This window comes from Thalassophryne amazonica, chromosome 5, assembly GCF_902500255.1.
Source record: "Thalassophryne amazonica chromosome 5, fThaAma1.1, whole genome shotgun sequence".
NCBI classification, from domain to species: Eukaryota; Metazoa; Chordata; class Actinopteri; order Batrachoidiformes; family Batrachoididae; genus Thalassophryne; species Thalassophryne amazonica.
The window spans coordinates 116,842,788-116,862,814 of NC_047107.1; the positions used below are offsets into that span (position 1 = coordinate 116,842,788).

The following is a 20,027-nucleotide window of genomic DNA, read 5'->3' on the forward strand; positions in this document are numbered from 1 at the left end:
AGTCATGCAATCAAAACAACACAGAGAAACCACATCACGACAATCGCAAATGAACATGGTACTACCAAAATGTAAATGTTTATGCCTTTCATATCATTTATAAGAGACTGCATGCCTGAGACCCCTGAAAACTTGCTAAAACAAATATTCCAAATATTACGTGTCTGCTACCTTCAACCTGCGTGGAACTTCATAAACGCAAACCAAATTCCAGACATCTTATATATATATATATATATATATATATATATATATATATATATATATATATATATATATATATATATATATATATATATATATATATATATATATACTATAATATATACTAATATATATGTATTAGTATACGCATATATAGTATAGTATATATGTGTTTATTTCTCACTCACTTTTACATAATATATGACAGAGGATATATTTACACACAATTGAAATGGTTTGCAGCTAGCTACCACCCTATGATGTCACCATGGTAACATCTGTGAAATGTCTTGTAAACAAGTTCAGATGTGTTGTTAGGTTCCAAAAACAGCGTTTTCAGTTTTAAAAGTGTTTATTTCTCACAAGCTTTTACATAATATATGAGAAACATGTATATAAACACACAAAATGAAGTGATTTTTGGGGACACCAGACAGTGACATCACAGTGCAGCTCTACTCTAACTGGCTGTCATGCCAGATCAGCTGACAGCTCTACCCCTCTCTTCACCCAAGTGTCCAGAACATGCGGCCTCAAATCAGATGATATGATCACAAAATCGATCATTGTTCTTCGGCCAAGGGTGCTCTGGTACTATGTACACTTATGAGCATCCTTATGTTTGAACATGGTGTTTGTTATGGACAGTCCGTGACGAGCACAGAAGTCCAATAACAAATGACAATTTGGGTTTAGATCAGGGAAGCCGTTCCTCCCAATCACACCTCTCCAGGTGCCTCTGTCATTGTCCATGTGAAGGCCAGAAAGAGTTACATTGTGTGTTTGTGGACTTAGAAAAAGCTTATGATAGGGTGCCAAGAGAAGAGTTGTGGTATTGTATGAGGAAGTCTGGAGTGGCAGAGAAGTATGTTAGGGTAGTGCAGGACATGTACAAGAATAGTGTGACAGCAGTGAGATGCGCAGTCAGAATGACAGACTCATTCAAGGTGGAGGTGGGATTACACCAAGGATCAGCTCTGAGTGCTTTGTTGTTTGCAGTGGTGATGGACAGGTTGACGGATGAAATCCGACAGGCGTCCCCATGGACTATGATGTTTGCAGATGACATTGTGATCTGTTGTGAAAGTAGAGAGCAAGTTGAGTCTAGTCTGCAGAGGTGGAGATATGCTTTGGAGAGAAGGGGAATGAAAGTCAGTAGAAGCAAGACTGAGTACATGTGTGTGTGAATGGGAGGGAGCCCAGTGGAATAGTGCAGTTACAAGGAGTAGAAGTGGTGAAAGTAGATGAGTTTAAATATTTGGGGTCAACTGTTCAAAGTAATGGAGAGTGTGGTAAAGAGGTGAAGAAGAGAGTGCAGGCAGGGTGGAGTGGGTGGAGAAAGGTGGCAGACAGGAGGCAGAGCTGAAGATGTTGAGATTCTCTTTGGGAGTGACAAGAATGGACAAGATTATGAATGAACATATCAGAGGAACAGCTCAGGTGGGACGGCTTGGAGACAAAGTCAGAGATTGAGATTGAGATGGTTTGGACATGTGCAGAGGAGGGACCCAGAGTATATAGTGAGAAGGATGCTGAGGATGGAGCCACCAGGCAGGAGGAGAAGAGGGAGGCCAAAGAGGAGGTTCATGGATGTGCTGAGGGAGGACATGCAGATGGTTGGTGTGACAGAGGAAGATACAGAGGACAGGGTGAGATGGAAACAACTGCTGTGGCGACCCCTAACGGGAACAGCCGAAAGACAAAGAAGATTATTTTACTACTGGGTAGAAATGTGCCTCATATACAACCCCTGGCAAAAATTATGGAATCACCGGCCTCGGAGGATGTTCATTCAGTTGTTTAATTTTGTAGAAAAAAAGCAGATCACAGACATGACACAAAACTAAAGTCATTTCAAATGGCAACTTTCTGGCTTTAAGAAACACTATAAGAAATCAAGAAAAAAAAGATTGTGGCAGTCAGTAACGGTTACTTTTTTAGACCAAGCAGAGAAAAAAATATGGAATCACTCAATTCTGAGGAAAAAATTATGGAATCACCCTGTAAATTTTCGTCCCCAAAACTAACACCTGCATCATATCAGATCTGCTCGTTAGTCTGCATCTAAAAAGGAGTGAACACACTTTGGAGAGCTGTTGCACCAAGTGGACTGACATGAATCATGGCTCCAACACGAGAGATGTCAATTGAAACAAAGGAGAGGATTATCAAACTCTTAAAAGAGAGTAAATCATCACGCAATGTTGCAAAAAATGTTGGTTGTTCACAGTCAGCTGTGTCTAAACTCTGGACCAAATACAAACAACATGGGAAGGTTGTTAAAGGCAAACATACTGGTAGACCAAGGAAGACATCAAAGCGTCAAGACAGAAAACTTAAAGCAATATGTCTCAAAAATCGAAAAATGTACAACAAAACAAATGAGGAACGAATGGGAGGAAACTGGAGTCAACGTCTGTGACCGAACTGTAAGAAACCGCCTAAAGGAAATGGGATTTACATACAGAAAAGCTAAACGAAAGGCATCATTAACACCTAAACAGAAAAAAACAAGGTTACAATGGGCTAAGGAAAAGCAATTGTGGACTGTGGATGACTGGATGAAAGTCATATTCAGTGATGAATCTCGAATCTGCATTGGGCAAGGTGATGATGCTGGAACTTTTGTTTGGTGCCTTTCCAATGAGATTTATAAAGATGACTGCCTGAAGAGAACATGTACATTTCCACAGTCATTGATCATATGGGGCTGCATGTCAGGTAAAGGCACTGGGGAGATGGCTGTCATTACATCATCAATAAATGCACAAGTTTATGTTGATATTTTGGACAATTGAAAGGATGTTTGGGGATGATGAAATCATTTTTCAAGATGATAATGCATCTTGCCATAGAGCAAAAACTGCAAAAACATTCCTTGCAAAAAGACACATAGGGTCAATGTCAACGAGCAGATCTGATTTGATGCAGGTGTTAATTTGGGGGATGAAAATTTACAGGGTGATTCCATAATTTTTTCCTCAGAATTGAGTGATTCCATATTTTTTTTCCTCTGCTTGGTCTAAAAAAGTAACCGTTACTGACTGCCACAGTCTTTTTTTCTTGATTTCTTATAGTGTTTCTTCAAGCCAGAAAGTTGCCATTTGAAATGACTTTAGTTTTGTGTCATGTCTGTGATCTGCTTTTTTTCTACAAAATTAAACAACTGAATGAACATCCTCTGAGGCCGGTGATTCCATAATTTGTGCCAGGGGTTGTATATGCTCCACTGTAATTATTACAAGAAATATTTTAACATATTTACAGGCTAATGTGTCAGAGAGCAAGAAACACCTTCAACATAACTAAAATAATGTTTAGAAAGTTATTTGATCAAAAATCACACTTTAATCATTCATCTCATCATCATCAGCTGCAGGTCAGAATGATACAGCTGTGGTCAGATGTTTATATACATTTGTCATGGGCTCTCATGGTGTTGTGGCTGGCGTGCCTGGCTGGCTTTTGTTTGTCTTCTGTTTCTGTCTTTTGGTTTTCCTTTCAGGTGGCTTGCGTTTAGGACTGAGTGGTTGTGTGGCTGAGTTACCAGGACCTCACCCTGATCACCTGAGGCTGATCAAGTGCAGCTCGTCAGGACTCACAGCTGTGGTGCATCTACACGGATTGGAGCATGGTGGCATTTAAGTCTGGAGTACACAGTGTGTATTTGCCAGACTCGACCTTGTGACCAGACGGGTGAGATCATCGTCTCGAGAGCCATCTCATCATCAGTGGATGCAGAGAACGTCCAGGTTTGATGCATGGTCTGTGAAAGAGGAGGGGGTGAGGTCTCACGCTCGTCAGCACACTTCCTGAGGTACGTTAGGTTTTGTGACTAACATTTATACAGTCAGTAAATGTGGTGTCCCTCACACCTTATTATATTGAGCTGTTATGTTAGTCGTTTAATCAGCTTCCACTGCAGTTGGAGTTTGTGAACAGGGTGTTCCATGCCTGCAGGGTGGGAAGCTGATTAGCAGTTAAGCCAGGAAGTGTTTGCTGTTTATGTACACCTTTGAGCGGTCTCTCTGTGTGTGGAGTGTGGACTCACATGATGATTTCTTCTTTCACAGACTCGGTTTGTCACGGCCACCTGGGGGGTGTCGGCGGGGTCCTTGGGTCCGAACAGCTTCTGGCTCCGGACCGTTAGTGCTGCTGGGAGCGCACCGTTTACCACCTCGCCAGTCCGCGCACTCATTGGTTATATTTTTACACATCACTGTTATGTAATTAAATTTAGTTATCCTTTGTACCGTGCTCTGCTTATTTCATACTGGGTCCTTCAAACGCTGGTCGGTTCTCCGGGCTGCGTCCGACACATAACACATGGTCATTTTAATGAACTTCCTTGAAGTGTTGTTTGGCCATTGTGGACAGTGGTGGGCACAGCTAACAAAAAGGTTAGCTTTGATAGCAGCTAATCAGCTAACTGAAAAGTTATCTTTTATAAAACTAAACCGATAACCCACTGAAAAATTTATTGGAAGCTACAGCGAACTGATAATCAGTAACTTTCAGTATTGACTCCAGAACATTCTCAGCTACTAACAAGCTGATTTTGAGTTTCAACACCATGGCCACTTCTGATCTAATCAAAGGCGATCACAAACACAAAAGACACTCTGTCCACTGCTGGAGATGCCTGTTTAATACTTATTTTTCAGCAGTGAAGCAGCTGAACTCAACTCATTAACCTGAACAGCATACAGTTGTCCAAGCATAAGGCAGTTGTTTTGAAAAGGAAAGCACATTTGACTTATGGTTTTGATTTATAAATTAAATTAATCCGGACAGAACTCCAGAACTCCATTAATGTCAACTCTGTCATTTGCACAAAAATAAAATATAACACATATCTTTTAATTTTAAATAATGCATTAATTCTGAAATTTTGTAACATTAACACAGATGCCCAAAGGGATTATGGGTAAAATGAGCATCTGGGTGCCAGTAGACGGCAGTGTTCTATGTATTTTGACCCCGGTTATATCAGACAGTTGTCTAATCACACTTTAAAAAACAGACGTTTGGTTTTTGCAAATGCCTTTTTTTTTTTTTTACAAATGAAAAAAAATTGGCATATTTTACAAAAGCATACTTATTTGTAAACACCAACACACACAAAACCCTCTGAATAGTTGAAGTCCACACGAAGGTCCCAACAACAGAAAATTACAAAATTCAAGGATTCAAGGATTCAAAAGAATTTTATTCTCATATGCACAAAAGAACATGTTCTCTGCACAATGAAATGTGTCTACTGCATTTAACCCATCCTAATTGCCAGTTAGGAGCAGAAGTCGCCTTTAGGCGCCCGGGGACCAGCTCCAGATGTATATCCCTGCCTTAACATTATTATCCTTGAAAAAATTTACTAAATTTATCCTTGAAAAAAATTTCAAACAAATAATTACTTAAATCTGGAAATGAAGAGCAAATACCACCCCCAAATACACAATGTATCTCTATGGTAAAACATGCCAAGAGCCGCGAAGTTTCACTCCAGCGCAGAAGTAAACTGGAAGTGACGTCACTGCGATCCCGTCAATATAAGATGTCTGAAATTCGGTTTACATGTATTAAATTCCATGCAGATTAAGTAGCAGGCACAGATTATTTGGAATATTTGTTTTAGCATGTTTGGCCAGTAGATGGTAGTGTTCATGGCATTGTTCTCTTTTCACTGTTTTCTCACCGATCAGCCTGAAAAGTGTCACCACTTCGACCTCTAGGAGGTGGGTGACCTTGCTTAAGGCTTCTTTCCAGGCTCGTGGAATGTTCACAACTTACTTCACAGGACAGTGGCTTTGTTTTTGTCTGCTGGTTAGACAGATGTCAGGCCACTAGCGATTTAGTTGTGAATACTCTCAAACATCAAACATACATACACATTCACACCTCTGCACTTCAGCTGTTACCACATTTTAACTCCGCTGTTATCACTGCTCTGCGCCAACCGTTTTTTAATATTTCCCGTGGACAATATTAATGGAACGATTTATCCCAGAATTTTACGGCCCGCCCACCGAAGGTTTTACCGACCCGGCCCTGTACAGTTTTTACGTGCCGTTCTGGACCCAAAAGAGGTCTCGGTTGTCTCTTGTTTGTTTTTGTTCCCAATTGTAAGCCACTGTTGGCTCAACATGGAGCTGACAGCCCGCATCAGGTGTCTGACACAACAGGAATGGAGCGCGAGCGCACGGCTCTGTGACAGATGGTCTCTAACCGCTGTTCCACCTGATTTTTATTTTTTTTTATTTTTTTTTTTTTCCTGACTTTTACATCACACCTCACACCTTGCAGCATTTTAGTCAAGAGACAAACCTAAAGACATTACGGGGGTTTTTCTCCATGGTGACTCCCAGCCACACGCCATATGTGCACTTAAGAAAAACAGTTCTCACCCGTGGTCGGTCTCTGTCGCTGAAATTCGATTGCCTTCACCCCGGTAAGCCCCAACCCGCCAGGGAGGAGTCCGTCCCCAGAAAGGGTCTCTCAGCGGGATATAATCCTGGCCACGGCCTGTAACGGGGTCCTCCGTCACGGGCTGATGACTCCCAGGTCTATTGGCATCTGGCTCCGAAGGACCATGAAAATGTCAGGGTTAAACCTGGTAAAAGAGACAGCTCAAATTATTGCACAGAATGACTACACAGGAAATACTGAATTTCTTTCATGATCATGAGAGAGAGCCGGCAGGCATGACCATCGTCCCTGCTCGCCAGTCAGCTCAGAAGGGCCCGCCCGCTCACCTCCTGAATTTATTGAAGCAAAGTTGCATCCCGACATATTACAGAAGACATTATACAAAACATAGCGGCGTCTCCCAGTCTATTCTCACATTGATATGAATTGTTATCAGAAATGAAACATAACAGCGCCAACCTTGGGCTAGTGTACAGGCACCCTTGTTCCCTGCCCAAGGTCGTTCTGTTAACTAAAATGTACATCTGTGCTTAGAAAAAACAAGGCTTATGCTCTAACATTCTTCATGTCAGCAAAAGGTCATTTTAGTGTGTGAGCAGTTCAGTGATTAACTTGGAAAGTAAGATTAAGTAAAGTCACACATATATATATTAAAGACAGGATCAAAGACAATAATTGATAGGTATCTTTAGAATTGTTTAACAATATAGTTATAGTTATAATAATTAGAAATATGTTGTTTGCACCCAGCAGTTATTTGTGTGTTTTATGCAACTAAAACTGAGTGACCCCAGTCTTTCTTTCGAGGGGGTTGGTTGAGTCTCACTGAACCTGAACAAAACTGAAGGGGAACATTGACATTTGATCTTATTAAATCAACAATAATGAAGGCTGCTGAGTTCCATCATCCTGAGGATTGGCCAGGAGGAGTTTGATCAGCAAACTTGATTTACTTGAGAGTCGCAGCACTCTGAGAGAAAACTTGTGATCATCCAAGACACATGGAGAATTGTGATTGGCCACACATCTGATCAATGCACGAATGATGGAGAAGCACGACTGAAGTAGACGATGCCAATGAATCAACAACTTCAGCAGCTCCACCCAAAGTGACGCCAAAGCTCTGTTTACAAGTTGAACCACCCAGGAAGCCGTGACAGTTTATAAACCTGAACTCAAGTGCAAGAAGACGAGGTCGAGGTCAGACTGCTGAAGTGAGAACTTCATTCAATTTTCACCTCAATTTAAAACTCAGAATAACTTGATGCTTGGTGATATTCATTTTGAAATGTGGACAGTTTGTACCAACGTTGTATTTCAGATTGTTTTTCCTGCTATAAACTGGTCATAAAGAATGATGATGTTTTTGTGTTGAACCTCCAGATGAAGCTGTTGGTGCTGCTCGTCACCCTGCTGGTTCTGTCCTGGACCAGTGCTGAAGATGTCAGAGATCAAGAGATCTTACAACAACACAATGAAGGTAAAGAGAAAAACAACAGGATTTTTCAAGGTTATTATTTTACTGCTGGGTAGAAATTTGTCTCATTATATGCTGCACTGTAATTATTACAAGAAATATTTTAACATATTTACAGGTTAATGTGTCAGAGAGAACAAAACACCTTCAATGTAACTAAAATAATATTTATAAAGTGGTTATGTGATCAAAAATCACACTTCAGTAATTCATCTCATCATCATCAGCTGCAGGTCACAATGATGCAGCTGTGGTCAGATGTTTACATACATTTGTCATGAGCTCTCATGGTAATTTTAATGAACGTCCTTGAAGTGTTCTTTGGCCATTGTGTACAGTGGTGGGCACAGATAACCAAAAAGTTAGCTTTGATAGCAGCTAATTAGCTAACTGAAAAGTTATCTTTTATAAAGCTAAACCAATAACCCACCAAAAAAATTTAACGGAAGCTACAGCTAAGCGATAACCAATAACTTTCAGTATTGACTCCCAAACATTCTCGGCTACTAACAAGCTGATTTTGAGTTTCAACACTGCAGTTGCTTCACATAAAATCAAAGGCAATCACAAACAACACCCTTCCCACTGCTTGAGACTCCTGTTTGCTACTTATTTTGCAGCAGTGAAGCAGCTAAGCTCAACTTACCCTCAGTAGAAGAAACCTAGCCACTGGGGTACCACAAAAAAAAAACATCATTACTCTTAAAAGCATACAGCAATCCCGCTGTAAGGTCTTGAAATGGAAAGTACATTTGACATATGGTTTTGATTTATGAATTAAATCAATACGGATAGAATAACTCCATTAATGTCAACTCTGTCATTTGTGCAAAGTTAAAATCTCACACATATCTTTTAATTTTAAATAATACACTAATTCTGAAGTTTTGTAACATTAACACAGATGCCCAAAGGGATTATGGGTAAACTGAGCATCTGTGCACCAGTAGATGGCAGTGTTCTATGCATCTAATCAGAATTTAAAAAATAGACTTTTGGTTTTTGCAAAAGCCTTTTTTTTTACAAATGGAAAAAGTGGCATTTTTTGTTTTTGTTTTTTTTTTGTTTGTTTTTTGTTTTGTTTTTTTTACAAAAGCACACTTATTTGTAAACAGCAACACACACCAAACCCTCTGAATAGTTGAAGGCCCCACTGAGGTCCCAACAGCAGAAATGTAATGAAATTCAAACAAATAATTACTTAAATCTGGACCTGAAAACCAAATACCACTCACAAATACACAATGTATCTCTATGGTAAAACGCACCGAGAGCTGTGGCGCTTCACTCCAGCTGGAAGTAAACTGGTAGTGACATGGCCGCGATCACATCAATATAAGATGTCTGAAATTCGGTTTGTGTTTATGAAATTCCACGCAGATTAAATGTAGCAGACACGGATTATTTGAAATATTTGTTTTAGCAGGTTTGGCAGGGGAGATGGCAGTATTCATGGCATTATTCACCCTATTGAGATATCCCATAATCCTTTGTGCACCAGAGAGTTGTTGCAAGTTTTCGGGGTCTCACGCATGCAGCCTCGTATTAACATGATGAAAAGCATAAACATGTACATTTTGGTTGTATAATGTTCATTTACAATTGTCATCATGTCGATTCTCTATGCTGTTTCAACCATAGACACTGGTTTCAACCACAGCAACTCTCTGGTGTGCAAAAGATTATGGGATATCTCAGTAGGGCACTGCCATCTACTGGAGCACACTACACACTGGGAGCAACTTGGGGATGAAGGATTAAGGGTCCGTAGTGACTGTCCGGCCAGACTGGGATTTGAACCGAAATAGACTGGGGTATCACAAGATACACCAAAAAGAAAAAAAAACTTTGTAGCCTTTTTTTTTTTTTTACTTTTCTTGTACAATCTTGAATGTGACATCATGATGACAAATAACAGAGAACATCTGAAATGTCTAAAAACGTGAACTACTTTGCTCCACCTCACTGAATCATGGTCTGGTGTAAATGTATGTCGCTGAGTCACTTGTTGCTGAATGAAGGGATCAGAAACAGCATGTAGCAGGGATTTTAATGTATTTGTTCTGCAAGGGGGGGGGGGGGTGGCATGGGCGCTCCCTCCGTCCCTCCTCTGGATCTGCCCTTGTCTATTTTCACCACCTCTATTCTTTGTAATGGCTCTGTTCCACCAGGCTCCTTCTCAGTCACACACATGTTCTGCTCTCATCAAGCAATCATGTATATTGTGATATAATTTGAGATAAAGGCAAAGAAAAGGTGAAAATGTGCAAAACACAATACTAACAACACACATTAAGCAGGACAACAAAATGATGACGAATACTTGATGGTGTTTGATTTTTACCATTTACCATTTACCATGGTGGTTTAATTGTCTCTCAAGAGCCAGAATTACGTTTAAAAGTAAAATTTGTCTGTTGCTAGTTTTAACAAAAACTGTTTTGCTCATTAAGACTTCAAAAGGGAGCATTTTAACGTCACAGACATGTCAAAAATGGTTATGGTAAAAATACATTGAAAACTTGTTTAAAAGTGAAAAAACATTTGCATTCAGACTGGTTTTTGATGAGCTTCTCATTGCCAGCATTTAAATGATAAATAAGGATGTGTTTTACTAGTTAGGCTTCAAAATTCAGATTTGCAAAAATGTGCCCATAGTACAGGTTGAAAAATACCCGTATTAAAAATCCCAGTTAAAATTGGTCCAAACCCAAATGTTGAATAAATGTCTGCAAATACACATTGAACAAACTTTCACTTGTGAACCATTTTTAAATGTCTTTTTGACACTGGGCTGGTTTTAAAATGGGTGAAAAGACATTCAGACAGATATCACGCAGTTTTCAAGCAAAACTCAACATTGAAATAATGTCTAGTGCTCACTGGGGTGGATGAGAGAGACAAACTAAAATGAATTCAAACTTGTCCACTCAATTCCTGTTACCCGAGCCCATAATATGGCCATCGGGTATTGCGAAGACTTTTTATCCTTCTGTCTGTCTGTCTGTGCTCAGCATAAGTCCAGTCCTATTACTTCCAGGGTCTTCAAATTCACAGGAAGCATTCTTGGGACGCAGACCTTGAACAAGTTCAAAGATGGCTAACCTCAACCTATTCTAAGGGGTCAAAGTGTCACATTCTCCTACACACTCTTTCATTGATTACATGCTCATACAGTCAAGGGTATTTTCACATTGGGGTTTTTTTGTTTTGTTTTTCAAGTCATTAAGGATGTTTGTGTTGAATCATTCCACCCTGGCAAAAGGACAGTTCAAAGATATCATTCGTAAGTCCCTTTGGCTGCTCCCTTGCAGATCCAAGGTGGATCTGTATGTTGATTCGACACAAGTTGTCAGGTTTTAGCCCTGGACCTGCCCTGAATCTGGTTTTGTCCGCCAGTCTCCGTCCATTTCCTTGTCTTGGTCCTTCTGTTTAGCTCTGAGTGTTTATTTTTCTTTTTCTTACACTTTAGTCTTGGTTTTATGATTTGTTACACTTCACCCACGTTAAGTTTGGTACTAGTTTAGTCTCTGTTTCTTATTTAGTCATTCTGTGTTATCAAGTTAGGTTTTGAGAATTATCACACGTCAGCCACTTATTGAGTTCTGTTCTAGTTTAGTCTTTGTCCCATTTTCTGGTTATTCAGTCACTCTGTTTTGAGCACATTAGTCCCTCAGGTTTTTCTGTACACTCCTGCCACAAGTTGAGTTCTTCTCTAGTTTTGATCCAGCCTTTAATTTTCTGTTCTGTTTCTGCCTTTTCATTTGTTGATTCTGTTTCTCACTTTTGGATTTTAGGAATTGTTTAACATTTGTTCTGTCACTGTCACATTCTTCTCCTTGCTGCTTTTGTCTGACACGCCCACCTGTCACGCCACTCTTGTCTCACTCAGCCACGCCTTCTTTCCTGCACCTGCATCTCATCACGCCTTGATTATCCTCTGCTTTTAAACCCATTGTCTTCCACCACCAGTGATGCCGGTAACACGTTACTCTAATCTGACCACTTTTTTGTTTTTTGTTTTAAGTAACGAGTAATCTAACGCGTTAATCTTTCCAAATCAGTAATCAGATTAAAGTTACTTCTCCATGTCACTGTGCGTTACTATTATTTTTACATTGTGGGTCGATAGCAGCATTAAACTTGGTCTGTGGGCAGGAGATCGGGGTTCGACTGAACTGCCCACTTTAAGTGAGCTGTGAGCTTTTCATCCACGGTTTTTTGCAGCTGCTCGACTCGTCGTCTCCTCTTAAAGCGCGGTGATCAGCACACCTGCACTGAGCTTTACAAAGACATTTTTATACTTTTTTTCCTCCTTTATTTAGAGCTGAGCTGAGCCGCTCCGTATCTGCACGTTAAAACAGCTGATACTCCGCGACGCGTCAACAACTAACACTATTTTCCACTCAAATGCACCTAAACTCTCTTTCTGAGGACCACATGATGTGAAAACGCAATAAAACTTTCTTACCTGTAAATCTGGTCCTGTTTTCTGCATAAATAAATGTTATCCATTCTTTGTGCTCAAACAACGCCAAAGCAGGGGCGAATCCAGATGGAATGGGGGCGTGGGGGAGGGATGTGCCCCCCCACAACACCCCTAGATTAAAGGTCCAGTTTTTAAGCCTTTTTTTTTAACTACAACTACTAATACTACTTAAAATAATATTAATTTCGACAAGTAAAATATTTACAGAGAATTTAAATGTTAGAAAAATGCTAGAATAAATTTAATAGTTACATTTATAAACAATGTAGGTTCGAAATTGCAAGTTTTACTGTTACAGTGCTGTCAACAGTTCAATATGAGGTCAAGAAAGACGTCTTTATTTTACTTTTTATAAAACAAGTATTTATTTTCATTGAAGTCAAGAAAGGGTGACTATAAAGTAAGTTTTGGCAAAACAGGTATCATTGTCATGTTGAGGTGGGTTGTCGGCAGCTGGGGAAAGTAACTAAAAAAGTAACTAGTAATCTAACTTAGTTACTTTTACAATTGAGTAATCAGTAAAGTAACTAAGTTACTTTTTCAAGGAGTAATCAGTAATCAGTAATTGGATTACTTTTTCAAAGTAACTGTGGCAACACTGTCCACCACTCACTGCTAGTTTGTTGTGCATTCTGCCTCGTTCCAAGCCATCTGTATCCTGTCATAGTCTGTGTTTTTGCCGTTCTCGACCTCTGCTTGTCCTTGACCACGTTTCTGCCTGAACCTGTTAACCTGCTTCTCTGTGCCTGAACCCTGTTTGTTTTTGACTACTTTTTTACCTCCTCTGATACACCTGTTTGCTTGTGCTGGAACTCCGCTTGTCACTGACCACGCCGCCGCCTCAACACTGTCTGTACTGCCGCCTGCCTGCTTGTGACCCTGTGTATCGACCTGAGCCTGTTTTTTGGATAAAGCCTTTTTCTTAACCGACATCTGAGTCATGCATTTGTGTCCATCCGCCCGCTGTGCCTCGCCACCTCAGTCCCTGACACAAGTTTTATGCCAGATGCCCTTCAAGCATTAAAATTACCATGACATTCATGCCCATGATGGGTGTATGTAAACTTACAACCAAGTGCCTGATGGGTGGACAGTTTTCATTTGTGTGTGTGTGTGTGTGTGTGTGTATACAGTTACAGAATGGGAAACGGGAAAGTGGATCCAAGCTGGAACTGATACACTGGTACTGTATTTCTAATTGTGGAATAAGGAGTTGGGCTCCAAATATGATCGAGTACCAGTCACATTATTTCCTGTGTCCTGAGAGAAGAGACATCCTCTGCACTGTCTGTCCATCCAGGTGTAAATGAGAACCAGCTTTGGCTGAGAAACTGTATACGGGTACACCAAAATGAAAAGTCTATAACTGCTTTATTATATAGTAAACAAGAAAATTGGGAGTTTGTCAAACATACTAAAACTGAAAAATCAATCTCAAGTTTCAACTCTTTATTATTACTGTCATACTGCACCAACTGACATCCCATCAATCGACTGGATATGCCTGTTAAGACCATGACGAAGAGTCATCAGGCTTGTTTTCTTATAAAGTTCACCATTTGCCTGTCTAGCTTCCGTGTAAAATCGACCGAGTACTCCGTCAAGCATCCGTCTGTCATAAGTTTCAAAGTTGGGCACATGTCCCTTTTCAGTGACGTACTTGCGAAACATGTTGGCTGCTGACTGTGTATTTCTGCGGGTGTTTTTCGCATCCTTTTCATGTAAAATTCATTTTAAATCAGCGTCGCTAACAGTCGCTAACAGTCTTCTGCCATCTTGTCAACAAACTGACAGCCAAAGTAGGCGTTGTATCACGTTATCTGATTGGTGGTTATCGATAGAAGGCTTCGCTCGATTAGCTAATGCTATGCTGCACGCGAGGTGTACTCGTTTTGCAAGCGCGGTCTACTTGGCTCTACCAGCGGTCAACTCAGCATGTGGTACAGCTCAGAAAGTGGCAAAATCCCATACCATATAATAATTCTGCATGTAGAGGGAGTCAGAGACTCACCAACATCATCCTCTTATCTGCAGGAAAGCTTCCTATAACTGAGCAACCCGTTACACACGGTGTTAAACAAACATTCATCTATTCTGTAAACTCACTTATGTTTGAATTCTGTGGAATAATTTGCCACTGGAGGTGAGAAGGTCAAACTCTGCTGAGTCTGTTCAAGCTGATCTTACAAAAAACACTTTTTTTCTTTTGAAGTTCATAATAAACTGGAGCTCTTGGTGAAATTCTATTGTACCTTCATTAATGGTAAATGTCCACCAGGTGGAGATATTCCATTTCAAGACCCTGGCAAAAATCACTCCATTGCATGTAGTTTTTGATGTTTATTTCAAGTTGTTTAATTGAATATTTTATGTGTCTGTGATTTTTATATTAGTATTGATGTCAGTTATTTTATATATTTTATTACCATGTAATCTTAAAGGCGCAGTGCCTTTAATACCTATATGGTATTAAAGGCTGCGGTGGTTTGAATCATATTTATCTAATAGATTACAATTTGTTCATGTAAATGGGGAATCTTCTTCACAGACTAAGGTTAATTATGGAGTTCCACAAGGTTCTGTGCTAGGACCAATTTTATTCACTTTATACATGCTTCCCTTAGGCAGTATTATTAGATGGCATTGCTTAAATTTTCATTGTTACGCAGATGATACCCAGCTTTATCTATCCATGAAGCCAGAGGACACACACCAATTAGCTAAACTGCAGGATTGTCTTACAGACATAAAGACATGGATGACCTCTAATTTCCTGCTTTTAAACTCAGATAAAACTGAAGTTATTGTACTTGGCCCCACAAATCTTAGAAACATGGTGTCTAACCAGATCCTTACTCTGGATGGCATTACCCTGACCTCTAGTAATACTGTGAGAAATCTTGGAGTCATTTTTGATCAGGATATGTCATTCAAAGCGCATATTAAACAAATATGTAGGACTGCTTTTTTGCATTTACGCAATATCTCTAAAATTAGAAAGGTCTTGTCTCAGAGTGATGCTGAAAAACTAATTCATGCATTTATTTCCTCTAGGCTGGACTATTGTAATTCATTATTATCAGGTTGTCCTAAAAGTTCCCTGAAAAGCCTTCAGTTAATTCAAAATGCTGCAGCTAGAGTGCTAACAGGGACTAGAAGGAGAGAGCATATCTCACCCATATTGGCCTCTCTTCATTGGCTTCCTGTTAATTATAGAATAGAATTTAAAATTCTTCTTCTTACTTATAAGGTTTTGAATAATCAGGTCCCATTTTATCTTAGGGACCTCATAGTACCATATCACCCCAATAGAGCGCTTCGCTCTCAGACTGCAGGCTGACTTGTAGTTCCTAGGGTTTGTAAGAGTAGAATGGGAGGCAGAGCCTTCAGCTTTCAGGCTCCTCTCCTGTGGAACCAGCTCCCAATTCAGATCAGGGAGACAGACACCCTCTCTACTTTTAAGATTAGGCTTAAAACTTTCCTTTTTGAAAAAGCTTATAGTTAGGGCTGGATCAGGTGACCCTGAACCATCCCTTAGTTATGCTGCTATAGACGCTGGGGGGTTCCCATGATGCACTGTTTCTTTCTCTTTTTGCTCTGTATGCACCACTCTGCATTTAATCATTAGTGATCGATCTCTGCTCCCCTCCACAGTACGGAAGCGTATTGCATTCACTGGATAAAAAAAAAAAAAGACCACTGATCTCGTAATTTCGAGATCTTATCTCGTAATTATGAGATCTTTTCTCGTAATTACGACATCCTGATCTCGTAATTACGAGAAAAGATCTCATAATTACGAGATCAGTGGTCTATTTTTTTCCCCCGTATGCGCGCTTCCTCAATGATCAGCGGGCATGATGGCGCTGTCGCAATCTGCTGTTACCACCTTCTCGGTCTGAGACACTGAGAAATACTGATATTTCTTAAAAATGAGGATGATATTAATATTAGTATGTCAACACTGCAGTTATCTCAAGTCCTTGGGATTGTTCCGGCAGAAAGCCCAGTCTAACGTGCTGGACGTCGCTCTCTTTCTTACGTACGGAAGCTCTGAGCTGCCAAGCCCTAATATATATTTGGCTCAGTATCATGCAATTACGTGAAAAGTTTCTCGTTATAACGTGATATTTATCACGTTATTTCGTCATATGAAATTATCATGTTATTTCATGATGCGGTATTTTCACGTTATAACGAGAAATTATCACATTATAACAAGAAATTATGCTCCACGTCGCCGTAATTATGAGATCAAGCTATTGTTTTTATTTATTTATTTTCTATGTGTGTGTGTGTGTGTGTGTGTGTGTGTGTGTAATCGTTTCCGTACTTCCAGTCCAAGCGTGAGAATGCCCGAGTCATAATCGAAAATTGGCCAATTTATAACCTCCGACACTGCATTGTGATCCACACCACGGCGCACAAAGTGTGGATTTCCCACTAAATTGTTGCTGGATGAATGAAACTCCTCCAGCGAGGCGAGGCACAGCTCAGGCACACAGACTGGCATGTGCCCGGGTGGGAGTGAGCCCCGCTGTGTCCCTCAGTGGTCGGTGGGTCTGTGTGAGTGAAAGCTGGAAGTCGCCCCGTGCTCCTCCCTGGACATTCATCCGGGAGCACTTCAGGGGGAAAATCCACACTTTGTGTTTGATTATAGTGTGTTATCATCGGCTGAGCTCAGCTCACGTCTGTGCTGAGGGACTGGAAGTACGGAAGTATATACACAAAACTATTTACACACCTGATCAACATCTCGTAATTACGAGATCAGTGGTCAAATTTTTTTTTATCCAGTGAATGCAATACGCTTCCGTAGTTTGTTGTGATTTGGCGCTATATAAATAAAATTGATGATGATGATGATGATGATCTTCTTTAAAGTGTTTTGTGGCAACCCAGAGCAAAGAAGTTGTTGAAAGAACATGTAGTTATAGATTGGATGGGCTGCAATATGAAACCTTCCCACTAGATGTCATAGAAGTCACCTTCAACATTAGTGAATGCCCGTTTAAGGTTGAAGGTCAGACTTGAGATGTGACTATTAATCTGCATCTGTCGATCTCCAGCAGCAGCATTAATACTTTTCATCAGGTTTATTTTTTCAACCTCTTTTTCTTTGTATTTCTATGCAGACAACAACCACGAGTCAGAACTTGGAGAACCAGCTCCCCAACGCACAGATAATGAGACGTCACAACTCAGACAGGAAACTCCAACAATAAGGGTGGCTAGAGCTTATGAGATTAGTTCTAAATCCAACTTACAATGGGTTCAGTGGAGTGGACAAATTCCAAGTGACGCAGTTAAAATTTCAAATACATATGTAGGTCGTGAAGACTATGTCTGCAGAGTCAGCTGTGAAGCTGGCTACTACACTCCCACAAAGGGCCCTTACTGCTACTACCCTTATGGATTTAAAGAACTACAGAGTAAAGTGTTCCACATACTGGTGAACAGAGATAACTTTGAGATTCTGGAATGGAAGTGGGAGACAGGTGGTCAAGTGCCAACGAATGCAGTCTTGGCCTGCAGAGACATATATGTGGCAAAGAACAAGTACGGTCTAGGAAAACTACACCAAAGCCATCATGTTTTCTATCTTCCATGGCAAGGAATAGAGTATAAGTACAACGAGTACGATGTCCTGAATGTCAACATGGATGTAGTCGAGCAGAAAATCACGAATGTCATATACAACATGAAAGGGGTTCATGTTTATAAAGATAAACCAGAGACCCTCCGCAGAACCAAAGTTAAAAACTATCAGTGTCGCGAAGTTACGAAAGAGGTTTCCCTCGAGAAATCAACTGAGACGTCACAAAGTTGGGAAATCAGCAGTTCTATCACACTTGGTGTCTCGACTGAAGTCAGTGCTGGGATCCCCAACATTGTCGATGTGAGTGTGGAGGTAAGCGTTGAGACCTCAGTGGAAATCTCCCATGGAACCAGTACGACGGAATCAACCAGTCACTCTCTTTCCATCTCTGCCACCGTTCCTCCAAACAGCTACTGTGCTGTCACTATGGAGGGTCGTAAGTTCAAGGCAGACATCCCGTTCACAGCACGCCTGACCCGCAAGTACCACAATGGGAAGGTCACCTCTTCATCGGTCAAAGGGATCTACAAGAAGGTCCAGGTGGGAGAAATCCAGGGAGTGGTGCATCGCTGCAAAAAGATAGCTGGTGCCATGCCGTGCTAATGTTCAGCTGTTTCACCTTTGTTGGATGTCTACATGTGAAGTGCCGATCCTGTTTTAGTATGAAGAAAAAAACCCAGTCACATGTCAAAATGTTTACTTGACATATTAAATTGAAAAAAATAAAGTCATGCAGCATATTACATCTGTCTTTTTTGTGTTGCTTCTTGATATTAAGTAGAAATAAATGTCATAGTTTTGCAGCTCGAGGTTTTAAAAAGATCAGATCATTGTAAAATGTGAAGCTGACTGAAAAGTTGACTCAAATCCTCAAATCCCAGTGTGGATCTGTGCTGGATCAACGGGATGCTGAAGAAATGGGATCAGCTGCAACACAAGCATTATTTTTACTGTGTGTGTGTTACGGAAACAAAATGAAACACCTCCAAATTCTAGACATGGTGCAGCAGGAATGAAGACACAGAGCATTCTGTGAGCTTTCCAGATCACATCTCTTTTTCTCGTTTCAAAAAAATATCCAAATCCATAATAACAACATATTCACAAAATATTCTGAATGGACTGATGTACCACCCTTGACCTTGATCAGTCTCTCTCAGTTCCTTCATGTATTTTGGATGCAGTGTCCATCACTCCAGTCATTCCATTGTTTCCTACAAAACTCTTCCAAATTGTTGACATTGTCACCTGTCTTGTGTCTTTTTCACAGTATTCTGCTACATTATTAAACATACATAACCCCCCTGCGCATATGAGGTATAAGGTCAGACTGATTCATGTTACTCCTCCTCTGTAGCTCCTTGCAGAGCTCTCTACGTCACTCTCTGTAGCCTGATGTGCAACTCCCAAAAATTTAAGCTACAGATGATGTTAGAGCCATTTTTGCGGTTTAATTGAAAATGCATATTTGTATATTTAGATTTATTATTGCATTAATATTTGTAATAGAATTTTGTGTTAATTTGGGAAAGTTTATGAAAGAACGTAGAAACATAATTGCTCTAATGTGATGCAATCTGATTGGCTGCCGAGTTTAGTAAAAGCGTGAGGACGCATGAGAGAGGGCAGAAGCCTCGAGCATCACAGTCTTTTGACCGTCATGCTACTTACTTTAGAAGTCAGGAATTCATCTTTTGTTTTGTATGATTTTAAGTTTTAGTAAAGATACAAACATAAAAGAAAAGCTTGGATTCAAGACCTTTCATTTTCTGTTACATGTAAAAGAACTTAGAGGTTCAAGGCTCATGAGTCAGCTCGCTGCACTCAGATGA

General features: G+C 40.3%; 1 protein-coding gene across 1 annotated transcript; it reads left to right on the top strand.

The window, feature by feature from the left end:
- Nucleotides 1–1,316: 1,316 nt before the first annotated feature.
- LOC117511178 (natterin-4-like) lies at nucleotides 1,317–18,845 on the top strand. The gene is made up of 3 exons (XM_034171164.1): nucleotides 1,317–1,321; nucleotides 8,014–8,110; nucleotides 17,732–18,845. The coding sequence occupies exons 2-3, from the start codon at nucleotides 8,014–8,016 to the stop codon at nucleotides 18,796–18,798; spliced, it is 1,164 nt and encodes a 387-aa protein (XP_034027055.1). The 5' UTR covers nucleotides 1,317–1,321; the 3' UTR covers nucleotides 18,799–18,845.
- Nucleotides 18,846–20,027: the final 1,182 nt, after the last annotated feature.

Excerpts from the sequence above, each read along its gene's own strand:
- LOC117511178 (XM_034171164.1), top strand. The coding sequence starts at position 8,014 with ATGAAGCTGTTGGTGCTGCTCGTCACCCTGCTGGTTCTGTCCTGGACC. Across the intron at positions 8,111-17,731 it reads CTTACAACAACACAATGAAG|ACAACAACCACGAGTCAGAA; the intron begins GTAAAGAGAAAA and ends ATTTCTATGCAG.